Source organism: Podarcis pityusensis, assembly GCF_964106645.2.
Source record: "Podarcis pityusensis genome assembly, chromosome: 3".
NCBI classification, from domain to species: Eukaryota; Metazoa; Chordata; class Lepidosauria; order Squamata; family Lacertidae; genus Podarcis; species Podarcis pityusensis.
The window spans coordinates 12,302,814-12,317,077 of record NC_138026.1 but is presented as its reverse complement, the minus strand read 5'-3'; the positions used below and the strand labels follow the sequence as shown (position 1 = coordinate 12,317,077).

At 41.7% G+C, this 14,264-nt stretch overlaps 1 protein-coding gene and 1 long non-coding RNA gene across 5 annotated transcripts in view; one reads left to right on the top strand and one right to left on the bottom strand.

Moving 5' to 3' along the window:
- Positions 1-800: 800 nt before the first annotated feature.
- Positions 801-14,264, bottom strand: part of PLCB1 (phospholipase C beta 1) — a 481,134-nt gene continuing 467,670 nt past the window's right edge. For 2 of the 3 annotated variants that reach the window (XM_080998939.1, XM_080998941.1), the window contains one exon: positions 801-3,460. In XM_080998939.1, coding sequence (XP_080855065.1) covers positions 3,236-3,460 — 225 coding nt within the window. In that variant the 3' untranslated portion in view covers positions 801-3,235. The remainder of the gene's footprint in view (positions 3,461-14,264) is intronic. The other variant, XM_080998940.1, reaches the window with a different exon arrangement.
- LOC308473726 lies at positions 3,373-8,434 on the top strand. Of its 2 annotated transcripts, XR_013984251.1 has the most exons (3): positions 3,414-3,483; positions 6,175-6,241; positions 6,453-8,434. It is a non-coding gene; the product is annotated as an uncharacterized lncRNA (long non-coding RNA). The 2 variants fall into 2 exon arrangements; XR_013984252.1 differs by lacking the exon at positions 6,453-8,434 and having other exon boundaries at positions 3,373-3,483; positions 4,656-6,242.

Genomic DNA, 14,264 nt, shown 5'->3' with positions numbered 1-14,264 from the left:
TGTTTACCTTCCCACCACAGTGGTACCTATTTATCTACTTGTACTGGCCTGCTTTGGAGCTGCTAGTTGGCAGGAGCAACGGGAGCTCACCCTGTTGTGGGGATTCAAACCGCCAACCTTCTGATTGGCAAGCCCAAGAGGCTCAGTGGTTTAGACCACAGTGCCACCCGCATCCCATCTTAGCCCAACTTCACTCACTATCAACTAGTTTATGGATGCAAATCAAAGTACTGTTTTCAGCCTATGAAAGCCATATGCAACTTCAGACCCCAATACCTCAAGGACTGCCTCTCCTCATATGAAGCAAACTGGACCCTGCATTAATTAATTATTATTAATTAAATAATTATCTGAGGCTCTTCTCCAGGTGCCCCCTCTGGGATGAAGAAGGTGGTGAGAGAACAGGCCTTTTCGGTGATGGTTCCCCACTTATGGACTATTCTCCGCAGGGAGGCATGCCCACTGCCATGACTATCTGTTTTTAGGCACCAGATATTGATTTATCTTTTAGTGGGGTTGAACTTTGAAATTTCTGTCTCCAGAGAATCCTTTGCACACTGAGTTTGTGCGCTGAGAAAAACCCCAAGGGTTTTCTGTTGCAGTGGTTCTGTGTCTTGCAGAAGATTTGAGGACATGCGCCAGATGGTGTACCTTCAAATTCATGAGGAGCAGTGGCGAGGCCTGTGGGTCATATTGTTAACCCCACTGAAACTGAACACATAAAAGATTGCGCTTTCCAGGGAAAGCTGAACAGATACCAAGAGGCTTGAAAGTTGGCCAATTAAGAGAGAGCACACAGATTGTGTTAAGAATTTTTATTTGGGTCTGTGATGAAAGCACATAAATTACAAGTGGAAGAAACATCATGCCACAAAATTGCATAGGATTCTTACAAAAAAATGTGAATTATGCCTCTAAAATGGTGAGAAACTGAAATTATATACATGGTAAATGAGAGGATTTTCTTAACTGAAAGCAAGTCACTATTTCCAACCAGCCAATCACATACACAGTTTGGCAATGTACAAGAGCAAGGTTAGTTTTGAAAGGAAGAGAAGCTATGTCCCCTTGAAGTTCTGTTAAAGAAATCTCCTACAGCCATGTAAGATTCATAATGTCTGATGTTTATGAACTAAAATTCGGTTGAAGCTAATAAAATCAAATGAAAAGTTTCTCAGTAGTGTGAAGAGATCAGGAGTGTAGGTTGAAGTTCAGTGTAATACAACGCAGCTCTATTTTCTAAAGCAGAAATGTCCACAGTATATTATTTCCACATGTTCAACACTTAACAAGGCAAATACATAAAAGGCACAAGACTCTCACATCATAGACTCCTTTTTCATTACCTTACTTTATTTCAAGTAATATTAATGGTAAATGATATATCACTGTAAGTTTGAACAAATGCAAGATATACAATATTCCACACTAAACTACAACTGCAAAAGGGGCACTGTACAGATATTTTAAAAAAGTAAGGACAGTCAATGGTCAAATACAAATGTACTGAAAACCAACTACATCTGATAATATACTCTGTTCAAACCATTAACTTTTATTTCATAAATTAAAAAGCTCATCAGTATTTCTCCTAGACTATTTGAAGCTGCAGTATACAAGCACATCGAAGAAATAGTCTCAGAATCGTTGTGAATACTGCTATTTATTTTATCTTACCTAACCTAAAACAAATTTATTGAACCTTTATCTTATAAAATGCAGCATTAAACTTTGACCCTTCCAGGTTTTGTATTTAACGATTAATAAGAGTGATCTTCAAAGTGCAAAAGTAGAATAAATGACAGGAGTCATATTCTTAAAATCAAAATGAAAGTCTCTGTTTAGAGTTAGGTCCTCTAAATTATATTTCCTCATGTGTGTTGTAAATTAAGAGAGAGAAAATACTGTTCAGCCAAAGTTTTATTTCCCTATGTACACTTAGCATTTAACTTGAAACTTAAGTTTGATCTCTATTTATTGCTTACATTTAAATAAAATAAGTTATTTCTACTGAACTCCTGAGGGAAAGCAAACTACATATATGCTGTTAGGCATTAAGTCTTTATTATTATCAGGACAAAATTTAGTGTTTCAATAACATCCACAAAGTAATTCTATTGAGTTTAGAGGGGCTATAACCTTTCTAAGGTTAACAGTATAAATAAATTGCAGGATAAGAACTGATGTGTTCATCCTCCATATCCTTCTGTCTATTTTCTTTTCACAAATTCTCCAGCTCTGAAATATCTGAGTTTTATATACATTTTGGAGACGGCATTTCCTACATGCATACCATACATTTTTGAAAACTATGGAAGAGATGTTTGCATGTCAGATACCACAGTCCAAAACATTTCAACAACAGATCACATGATGCAACCAAAAATAATAAATTGAAAACAATGCTCTCGGATCCACCCATTTATAATTGAAAACAATATACAATAGTAAGTTAAAAGATTCTTGTGATTTGAAGGTTGCTTTGTAAAGATGCCCATTGAAATATTAGCTCTGATCCCTGAAACTTCTTTATTTTGCCACAAGGGAAGGCTCCCAGTGAGAACTTGCATGCTCTGTTCATACACAGTGGTTTGTATATGTTTGTGTGTGTGTGTGTGTGTCTGAATACACATCTATGTGAACCCACATCACACAGGAAGCATATACAAACACATGTCTCCTTCTTGAAGAGATTTCAGCTGGGAAAGTTAACTAGTCACCACGGCTTCAACAGAACATCTCAAAGCAGATATATTGTCAACAATGCAAGCAACTGGTTCTTGGAAAGCAAATAAAATAAAATCAGTGCAATTATCAAGATGATACAAGCTTTCAAGTTGCAAAGGAGGAAATAAATGGCTATGGATGTTATGATAATGTTCAGAATTTCTTTTTCAGCCACTGCTGCTTCACAGAGAGGTCTATGAATGTTTACTTTCATAAAACATGCTGGTCCCCACTGAAAGCCCCAAATTGCACATGGCCTGGCCAAAGTAGCCTGGGAAACAGCAGCACTGACCTGTTGATCTACCCCCCCCCCCAACGGTAACGAAACAAAGAAGGCTTACAAACAACATAGACTTTCCTCATCAACCGTTCCTTTTAGAAATGTGTGCTGTCCCTACAGATGTCTCCCATATCTGAAGATGCCCTGTTCACATCAGGAGAGTATCTGGAGAACACGCTGGGGACTTTTGCGCCATGGTAATTTAGATATGTGGCCTTGGAGGAGTTGCTAGAGGGGTGTATCGAATACTTTCCCTGGATTATCTTCCAGCTCCTCATTCTGCTGTGGCTTATGGTTGACTTTCCCACCATCGGATGCCAGGGGAGAAGTGGCAGAGCTGTGGTCTCCATCTTCACTAATTTTGCCTTTCATCGCCTCTTGAACAAATTCCAGGATTTCCAATGGGAGTCTTTTGAATTTGTCTTGGTATTCTTGATCGAGATCAGCCTGTAACTGGAAATAACAGCAACAGCATCGTAAGTAACGCAAGAGGCAATGACTGACCATCTGTGTTCTTCAAGCAATGGGGGCGGGGAAATGTATGGGGAAAATGGGATTTTGAGGGATTTTTCTGGGGGTGAATTCTGAGGGTGGGGGCAAACTTACCACCAATTGCACTGCACTCCTCTTGATCCTACAGGGTCATTTCTAGGTATCTGGAGAGGGGAAATGGCAACCCCCACCGCGGGCCGCACTTCCCCCTAGAACATCCCCTCTGAATATGTGACATAGTGTCACTCAGAGGGGCAAAACAAGCAGTGGAAAGGGAATTTTGCTCCATCCCAAGCCAACAGATTGACCAGAAGCTGTTTTAAAGTTAAGAAAATAAAGAGAAGCCCTCAGACCACCTCCTAAAGTATCTCCACACCCTAAAATAATATGACCTCCATCCTTCCTTGAAAAAGTTTCTGAAACTCCACCTACACCTTTGCAGGGTGAGGTGTCAGAGCTCTGATTTACGTAAATAAAAACTAATTTAGTATTATAAATATGTGCCTAGGTTCATTTCAACTAAATCTCTGCTTTCCAGTATGCTGGCTGATGCTACTGCAATGTTTCTGCAACTATACTGAAACTATACTGTTTTATAAGAAGAGAAATGACATTTCCTGTAATAATGGGAGCCATGCTTTTATCAGAGGTTTCCAGTGAAGTTTCCATTTCACATCTATGTGAAATGAATGATGGTTTCATATAGTTTTAGGAGCCCTTTCCCCTTATCGAATGCAACCATCATACCCGAGTGTTTGCTTAGCTGTTTTGGAATGTTAGTGAACATTCAAACTGTCCACTGTTAGCCCAAAAGGCTTAAGCAGTACAGTGTGTTGATGATTTCAGCAGAGAAGGGAGAAAACAAAAGTACCGAATTTGTTGGCCAACACATACCATTCACATATCAATCTCGTACAAACGCACGTGATTTCAGGGTGCGGGGATACTTAAAGAGGTAGCCTAAGGACTCCCCCTTTTAACTTTCAAACAGTATGTTATATCTACCTATCTTTTGATTTATATTTGAGTTATAGTTTGATACAGTATGTGAGTGGCATGTAATGTGAGAGAGACAGTTGGAAGGGGGGACAATGCGTGAGAATAAACGAGGAAATGGGCACATAGCATTATGTGACTCTGTTCCCTCCATCATCAGCACATCCATTTGAGTACCGCCATTCAAAGCAGCTGCAGCCCTGTGTCTCTATTTGATATTACAATGTTGGATTCCAAAAGCTGGAACCGCTGTTTAATAAAACAAATGAGTTCAATATGTGCTCAGGGAGATACTGGTGAAGGTGGCTCAGATTGTGTGTGGCTATTCAAGACAAAGGCACAAATCAGGCTTCTGAAGTCTTTCCTCCAATATAGGAGCATCCTCAAGAGGTAAGCTGGTTATTGCAGCGGTCCCTATTAAACCTTTCATCCTGGTGTGTGTGGGCTGGAAGGGGCTGTTATTACATCTGGCTGATCTTCAGGGGATGTTGCTACATATTGGTGTACTCTTGGTGTATTGTCAAGTACATAAAAGATGATACAGCTCGAGTGGAACAAAAGCACTCCCTTTGGGCTACTTCGGAAGTTATATTTTTCTGACTCTTAGTTTTACCTGTGTTGTACATGGACTGGGATGCCGGGTAGCCAGTCCTATACTACATGAGGTGAAAATGTACTTTTGACAAGGGTTTCAAAATAGATGTTGATCCCACATGCCCTACAGTGGCACCATTCCAGGCAGAAGTCCCTGTCTGTCCAAGGAATGTCCCTAAAATTCATGGATGCTCATGTTTTACTCAATCACATTCCAACACTGTAGGACTTGATGGAGGAGCAACATAACTAGACTTGATGTGCCCACTGGAAGGAGTGAGCACCCTCCAGATTCCTCAGTGGTTAGAAGGCTTATCTAGTCTTGCAACATATGAAAAAGTTGCCTTCAGCAGGTGGCACAAAGAGAACAAACACTCAGACATTGGGGATCCATACTTGGGATTGTTTGCACTAAACACATACCGAGTGAGGTCTGATAAAGCCTATTCCTTCTTGCCCCCACTTCCCCAGTATAGTGTGAGGTGCTCCAGAGAGACAGAAGGCTCTCTCTAGATCACACGAGTGGAAGGATAGGGGTTCAGATATAACCTTCAAATGATTGTTCCCCCCCCCCCTTGACATACACCCTGTTAATAGCAATTGAAGAACTTCTAATTGAAAGTGTTTGAAAAATCTCCTCTGTCCAACTGTTGTAGTTGCACACATGTCAAAAAGACGCATCATATTTCAAAATGGAATAGTGGGCTAGGCACCTTGTAAATACAAATATTACATGACATAACTCATCAGCAGAAGGAGCCTGTGAGCTCTGCTTCCACCAAGTAACAGCTCCACTGAGACTCTTTTTTTTATATAAATAGCAATTAAAAATGCTTTACAATGCTGTAGATGAAGCCAGCTCAAACGAGGGAAAAAACAAACAAGAGGAAGACAATTAAAGTCCAAAAGCAACAGGGAGATGGATCAAACCGCCCATTGTAATATTACTGTGGTGTTCCCAAGGCATAGCAGCTTACAATATTTTCTTAACTGGAAAGCCTGCTATAATCATGCTCTAATATGAGAACTGCCAAGATTTTTCTGTTCATAATTGAAAAACAGTTTATTTCTTTTCTGCATTGCAGAGATGCTCAGTTCAGAACAGATGCAATATGACGTTTCCAGGCAGAGGATGCAACTGGAGGTGCAAGGGTGAGAAAGAAAATTGTGTAATGTGAGATAGGCTTAGCGCTGATCTTAAAACTGGTTGCTTTTCTTGATCACTGAATATATTGGTTCTTGAAGTCATCCCTCCACTTCTTTTCAGTCTCAGTGCTACCTCTCCACTTTGATTCTCCAACCTTCTGCATCTCAGCTCTTATTCTATTATGCAGTCGGATGACCGTTTGCTATTTTGCTACAGGAAAAAGAAGGCTGACAAATATTGAAAAAAGGGAAATGTTTGAAATTAATCCTCCTCTACAAGACATTGATTGCACCCTAGCTTGACCTTTGACAAAGTTCTCACTATGCCTCCTAGTCGAACAGATACATGGGAGCCAAACATTATAAAGTTGACATGATCAGGGCTCTGTTTCTGACATTTTGTAAACACGCCGCCCAGGAGAACAAAAGCGCAGTTAAATAGCAAGGAGAGCAGCTAAGCCAGAGCAAACACGGATGACAACAAAAGCCCTTTAGTTGTTTGACATTAGCATGCACACCTTAATTGTATTTTCCTCATCCTCTGGTCCAGAAAAAACAATCCTACCTTGTGATCTACTGAAGGCTTGTTGCATGTATCCTACTTAACTGTTAGCTGCTGCACCAAGAGGACCCACACTTATTTAAGAAGCTGTAAGTCCTATCTTTAAGAAATAGATGGGCTTTCTATATCAGAAGTTCACTGAACTTCAGATCTCAAGCTTCAGATCTTTTTCGGAAAACCTTTGGCTATTGATGGAACCCCACCCTTCAGGACATGTGAGAATGGGCATGGTAAACCTTTTCAAGTCTCACTGGTTTCAGCCCAATAGTTAAGACTCTGAAATGACTCCCATTTAAAAATGGGGATTTATTAAAGTGTCTGGGCAGATCATGCCTTACATTTCTAGCACTCTTTGTAGAGATGAGCGATAGTGGGCATTTCCTACTAGATGGGCAAGGAGGATCAAATCAGATTTCAGAAATAGGGTAAGCTCTTGAAATATGCAGCCGTCCAACTCAAGAACTGGATTTTGTTCTAATATTGACTCAGCCACGGGATCAGAAACACACAAAACATCTTTGTGTGCAGGAGTATCCAATTATGTAAGCCTTCACCTACAATCTGAAGTGGTAAAGATGAGACAGAGGATGACCCCAGCAGGGCCAGAGCTGGCATGTCTGTTTCAGGAGAATTACCTCAAAACTGCTTTTCAGCAACTCATAGCTTGTGCCGGTGCTGATGGAGAGAAATAAGACCCTGTGTTTCCCAGCAGTACACACAACTAAAGATAAAAGTGGGAATGGCATTAGACACTTGGTGTAATAAGACAAAGGAAACTTGTGGCAGGAAGCTGCTCCACATTCACAGCTAATGAATTGCTGATTGGGTTAGTTCCTGGATCAGAAATAGATGTGGGGAACAGAAAAAGGGTTGTTAAAATCTATCCTTTACTCCTTCCTGAATCATGTAAGAATATCTAATGCCTCCACTTTCTCAGCACAAAGTGCACAGGCCCAATGCTACTTTGCAACAATGATTCCCAGACCTCGCTGCTGTAATTGACAAAATGTAATTGCAATTGACAAAATGTACAGCTTCCTTGACCCTCGTCTAACAAGCCGGCTAAGCGATGTACAGAGTAAGCGAGTTTTTCCCTTGCAGCTTTTCATTCCCAGATTCATTTCATTAGTTTGACATAGGAAGGGGACAAAAGGCAACTTTATACTGCATATGAATTGCACTAAGCACATTGAGCCACACTGAAAGAAAAAGAGGAGTAGAAGTCAGATGTCAGTGGACTTAGACAACCACTCTTAACAGGAAGCAGGCATGTTTGCACCTCCGCAGAAGAGAATAAAAAGGCTTTTGCATAATTAGTGGAAGACCGATATAGCATCATCTCAAAGACTCATACTACACTTCTTCCCCTGCTGCTACACTTGTCCTAATGGAAAGCCAGCATAAAATGCACGAAAATTCATGGAAGTTGTGTCCAGGCAACAGAACAAAGGAAATTTCAGATTCTATAAGGACAAATTGGTGCTCAAAATGTAGAATGGAAATTATTTGGTTTAAAGACGCCAGTCATGCTTGCTGAGCTTAGATACAGGTTTGCAATGATTGCTTCAAGAAGAGGCGACCATTCCAATCCCCCATTTTCTCCTCCAGCTTGGATTAAAATCTGAATGGGAAAAGAATTCCTGCCTCCTCTGTCTCCTACTCAACCTGTTTCCAAGGTGTTTTTGTGTTTTTTTAAGGACGAATGGATGTAGAAAGACACATAGAATGAATAGATCTTCTAGGCAAAGCTACCTTCCAATAACAACAACTGTGCAAATCTGTTTTAAAGAATTATACACAGAGAAATGATTAGCCACAGATTATGTGCGGAATATCTTTCCACTGATGGACACAGGGGGAAATAAATCCTGGATGCTCCTGCTAGAGGACCATTTTCAAATTTTGCTGAACAATTAGGGGAACAGAGGCACAGACAGGGACGCGGGTGGCGCTGTGGGTTAAACCACAGAGCCTAGGACTTGCCAATCAGAAGGTCAGCGGTTTGAATCCCTGCGCCAGGGTGAGCTCCCGTTGCTCGGTCCCTGCTCCTGCCAAACTAGCAGTTTGAAAGCATGTTAAAGTGCAAGTAGATAAATAGGTACCACTCCGGTGGGAAGGTAAACGGCATTTCCGTGCGCTGCTCTGGTTCGCCAGAATCGGCTTAGTCATGTTAGCCACATGACCTGGAAGGTGTATACCGGCTCCCTCAGCCAATAAAGCAAGATGAGCACTGCAACCCCAGAGTCTGTCACGAATGAACCTAATGTTCAGGGATCCCTTTACCTTTACCTTTAGAGGCACAGACAACAAAATATTTCCAAGTCATCTAAGCTCTGTGCTGTGTCAGGGTAGTGAAGGGTGACACAGACACTTATTTTAACTGACCACAAAGCAGCACAACACCTTTTTTAAAAAATGATCACTGTCAAACAGACACATTGAATGCTCATCTTACAGCTCATCCAACACCCCTAGCACCTAACAAAGGATTAAATCAACAACACTCACCCTAGGCTCTGAAATACACTGCAATATGTTTGTAGGCTCCTTTTGTGTAGCAACACAAAACCACTGCCCATGTCTCTTCATGCATACAAGTCATCTCCCACTTTTAAGGTACAAACCTATGTACGCTTTCCAGGCAGTAACACCTACTAGACACAACTGTCAAGTAGAAGCATGCAACTTAATGATTCTTTGAAAGACTTTCTAAAATTATGTTACCATTTTGGCCAGCTTTGGGGGTGGGAGGGAAGAGACTGAAGACATTCATACTTATGATGGCAAATGCTAAATCGAATTGCCTAAGATGTAAACTGCTGCAACTTATCCTCATGGTTTTCCTATACATTGATCAGTATTTGTGTAAGGTTTTTCTCTTCTATACAGACACATACAAGGTGAGGAATATATAGCCTTCAGCTGAGACGACAGGCTCAATTTACCCTCTCCAAACACTCTGGGCAGCATGCTTTCTTGCATTATGTTACATTGTCTCTTTGCAGGAAAACAATGCAATACAGTGGTACCTCGGGTTACATACACTTCAGGTTACAGACTCCGCTAACCCAGAAATAGTACCTCAGGTTAAGAACTTTGCTTCTGGATGAGAACAGAAATCACGCAGCGGCGGCGCAGCAGCAGTAGCAGCGGGAAGCCCCATTAGCTAAAGTGGTGCTTCAGGTTAAGAACAGTTTCAAGTTAAGAACGGACCTCCAGAACGAATTAAGTACGTAACCAGAGGTACCACTGTATTCCTTCTCTTCTGCTATTTGCCTGACCTAACTGGACAGCCCCTCTCCTGCAAGACAAGAAGTATGAATTGAAACAAAATGAAGGAAAAGGTCTGCAAAGTGACAATGGTGGCGGTTGTACCCCTGTTAGCATAAGCCAGATGAGTGATTTTCTTCCTGGAGCGATGCAGCCTCAAGAGAATGTTTGGGAGAAATGTGGCCCTCTAGAAGTTGTTGGACTCCTAGAACATCTGATGGGTCATAGGTTCCCCATTCCTCTTCTAAAGCCATAAAAAGAGGAAAGGGAAGGGAAGGAATATTTGGAGACAGCATCATTCACACTGTCAATTAACTTGGTTTCTGTAGCAATGATATCTACAAGCCACACTGCAGTTGCAATGCCTGCTGTAAGAGAAGCATTGTGTGTTTTGAGTGTGGGAGAAATGCAATTCCCTTAACAGAAACTGTATCAAGAGAGAAGATGTTTGGCTCTTGGGCTAATGACATTGACTGGATACATGTGAAGAAAACAAAACATGGCGGACCCAAAGGGATGGACTTATCCTTTGACTTGCTTTAAACTGTGAGATAATGCTAAGGTGATGACACCCAGCACCTTAGATTTGCAGCAGCTGCTTTATTTGGCCAGGGTTTATCAAGTGATAATTGCAGATGTCAATTGGGGAGTGCAACCAGGACCTCACATTTATTGTACTGACTACTAATGAAGTAAAGGTAAAGGTAAAGGACCCCTGACAGTTAAGTCCAGTTGCGAACGACTCTGGGGTTGTGGCGCTCATCTCGCTTTACTGGCCGAGAGAGCCGACGTTTGTCTGCAGACAATTTTCTGGGTCATATGGCCAGCTTGACTAAGTTGCTTCTGGCAAAACCAGAGCAGTGCACGGAAACGCCGTTTACCTTCCCGCCACAGTGGTACCTATTTATCTACTTGCACTGGTGTGCTTTCAAACTGCTAGGTTGGCTGGAGCTGGGACTGAGCAATGGGAGCTCACCCTGTCGCGGGGATTCGAACCACCGACCTTCCAGTCGGCAAGCCCTAGGCTCAGTGGTTTAGACCACAGCGCCACCCGCGTCCCTTACTAATGAAGTAGAAAGGCCATTAATGTTTTGCTATTTTTTTCTCTCCAAAAACAGAATGTTGGTGGCTGAAGGCAAAAGAATGTGACATAAGACCCATGTAGGGTCTTATTTTGTTTTAAAGTAGGGGAGAAGAAGAAAAAGCAAATTAGGTAAGGGAGTCAGTGTGGGAGGACTGATTGCAAAAAGCCAATCCAAAACATCTCTCAGCTGCTGCATGTTCGTCTGATGACACTGGCTGCACATTGGCAAACTTCTTTTGACAAATGAGCACAGCTAGAAACCTACTTTTGAAAAGCAGAAATTGGAAGCTGAGGTTCAGAGGAATCTGAGCTCCATGCCAGCATCCAGAATGCATGCATGGAATACTAAACAGACTTCTTGTCCCTTGAATTAGGCACTTGATCATCACCAACACACACAGAGACACAGAGACACACACACCCTTTTGAATATTGCTGTTTCAATAATCAGATGCAAAGTGGCTGTAGTCCCCAGGAAATCCTCTTTTTTTCCTCACCCCCGAACTGAATGACAAGTCATATTGCAGAGCCAGTATTCCTGGAAGAATGCTAAGCCTCTTGTCTGCAACATAGCGAGAGGAAGTCTTGAAGCGTAATTGTGCTCCTGGGCATAGTATCTCTTTTTACATTTGGGCAGAGGAATCTGCAGATGGCATTGTACAGCTTGCCGCGTTAGGCATCGCTGGGAGTATCTGTAGCATTTTTGGCAGAGAGTGGACAGGCACGAAGACAAGGAGACGGGAAAGGCTGAGGGGCCTTGTTCTCACAGAGCAGGATTAAAAGACCGTCTGGGCTGTACCACTCCAGACTGAAGGCGTTGCTCTCACTTTGAATGGGAAGGGAGGAGAGGGAACACAGCTTCACTGCTCAGGCAATGCTCCCGGTCTCACTACTCTGTGCTAGCAATATTTTCACACTAGTTCAGCTCTAGTCGAAGACACCCTGTCCCAACAGGTCAACTATGTACAGTGGTACATTTGGTTAAGTACTTAATTCGTTCCGGAGGTCCGTTCTTAACTTGAAACTGTACTTAACCTGAAGCACCACTTTAGCTAATGGGGCCTCCTGCTGCTGCTGCTGCGCCGGAAACCAATTTCTGTTCTTATCCTGAAGCAAAGTTCTTAACCTGAAGCACTATTTCTGGCTTAGTGGAGAGTGTAACCTGAAGCGTATGTAACCTGAAGCGTATGTAACCCGAGGTACCACTGTATATATCTTATTTGGGAAAGTGTACATCAACCTGGTGCCTCAATCCCATCTCCACCTCACTTACACCCTGTTATAAACAGTTTTTTACCCTTTTGCAATAGTGAAGGGAAAATAGGCCCAAAAGGAGGTGTATTTCTTGGGGAGAGAGATATCTGCTCAACATTTTGGCTTAGCTCTATTAAAATACAACATTTTAATATGATCATTGATTAATTTGTGGAATAACAGGGTTGTCTTAATAGTTTTTAATGGTAGAGATGAGTTTTCCGGGCTTTAAAACTTTAAGTCATAGGTAAGCGATATACATGGGACGCGGGTGGCCCTGTGGGTTAAACCACAGAGCCTAGGGCTTGTCAATCAGAAAGTCGGCGGTTCGAATCCCCACGATGGGGTGAGCTCCCGTTGCTCAGTCCCTGCTCCTGCCAACCTAGCAGTTCGAAAGCACACCAGTGCAAGTAGATAAATAGGTACCGCTCCGGCGGGAAGGTAAACGGCATTTCCATATGAGCGCCACAACCCCAGAGTCGGCCACGACTGGACCTAATGGTCAGGGGTCCTTAAGCGATATACAGCCCATGAGCTGTGTATAGCATTTGCCTTGTGCAGCCTGCCATTTGCCCCCTTGCTAAATTAGCTGACAAAAATTGCTGCCACTGCTGAATTTGCTGCAGTTGTGATCAAATAGTGCACAAAAATCCAAATATTTGCTTCCTCCATTTTTGTGCATGAAATCTATTGACACTAATTTTAAACTGAGATAGCAACGCTTTGGGTTCAACAGTCATTCAGGGTTTCTCAGTCAACTATTTGGTATGGGCCGATTCCCACATAGTTAATTCTGTCTTCCTTCCCAGGCTAGTGGTTTGGAATGGGTGGGAAGGGCTCATGGGCATGTCAAGAGAGCTCACAGAAACAAGAAGCCTCTGAATCAATGTGACAAGATTCCCAACAAATACAAAAGCACATAAAACAGCTATAATTGTATAAAGAGAAATTACTGTAATAGAGATTTCCATAGTATGTTAAACACATGTGTACACAAACACAAAATGTGTTTGCTACTCAAGAAATGTTTCTTGAATATGCAATAGAAAGAAATAATAGGAATAGAAAATGTTCTCAGGCTCATTTCCAGTGATCTGTTTCTTTTTCCAAAGGTTGAACAAACCTCCTTTGCTCACTTTACTTTGTGTTAATTTTTACTGCATATAAATTTAAATAAAGATTATTTCTACAGTGCAGCAATTAACAGATAGCCTAAAGACTTATTATTTCAAAGTAGATATTGTCAAAGATATTTAAATAACAGCCATAGAAAATGTCAAATAATTAATTTCACTTAATCATAGGTGGTGGGGTTTTTTTGGGTGTAAGCTAGTTAATTAATATAACCATATCATTGATGATTAATTGCAGGTGATGTATTTTGCTATGTTTCTGATGGTTATAGGAGGGATCAGGATGGGAAAGAAATTAGGGTGTGCCAAAAATGAGAGGTGAACTCAGATTTCCCTAGTTCACAAGTAACATTAGGTCTATAGTGCCTATAAAGTTGAAAACTAACTAGGAAGAAGCAGTTTGGTGACAATATAAAAAAATCCTTCCAGTAGCACCTTTAAGACCAACTAAGTTAGTTCTTGGTATGAGCTTTCGTGTGCAAGCACACTTCTTCAGATACACACTTCAGATACACTGTGTATCTGAAGAAGTGTGCTTGCACACGAAAGCTCATACCAAGAACTAACTTAGTTGGTCTTAAAGGTGCTACTGGAAGGATTTTTTTATTTTGACTATGGCAGACCAACACGGCTACCTATCTGTAACCAGTTTGGTGACGTTAAGCATGGGCTTGGATTCACCTCGCTTTGCACTTGAACTGCTTGCGCCACCCTCCTACTTTACTG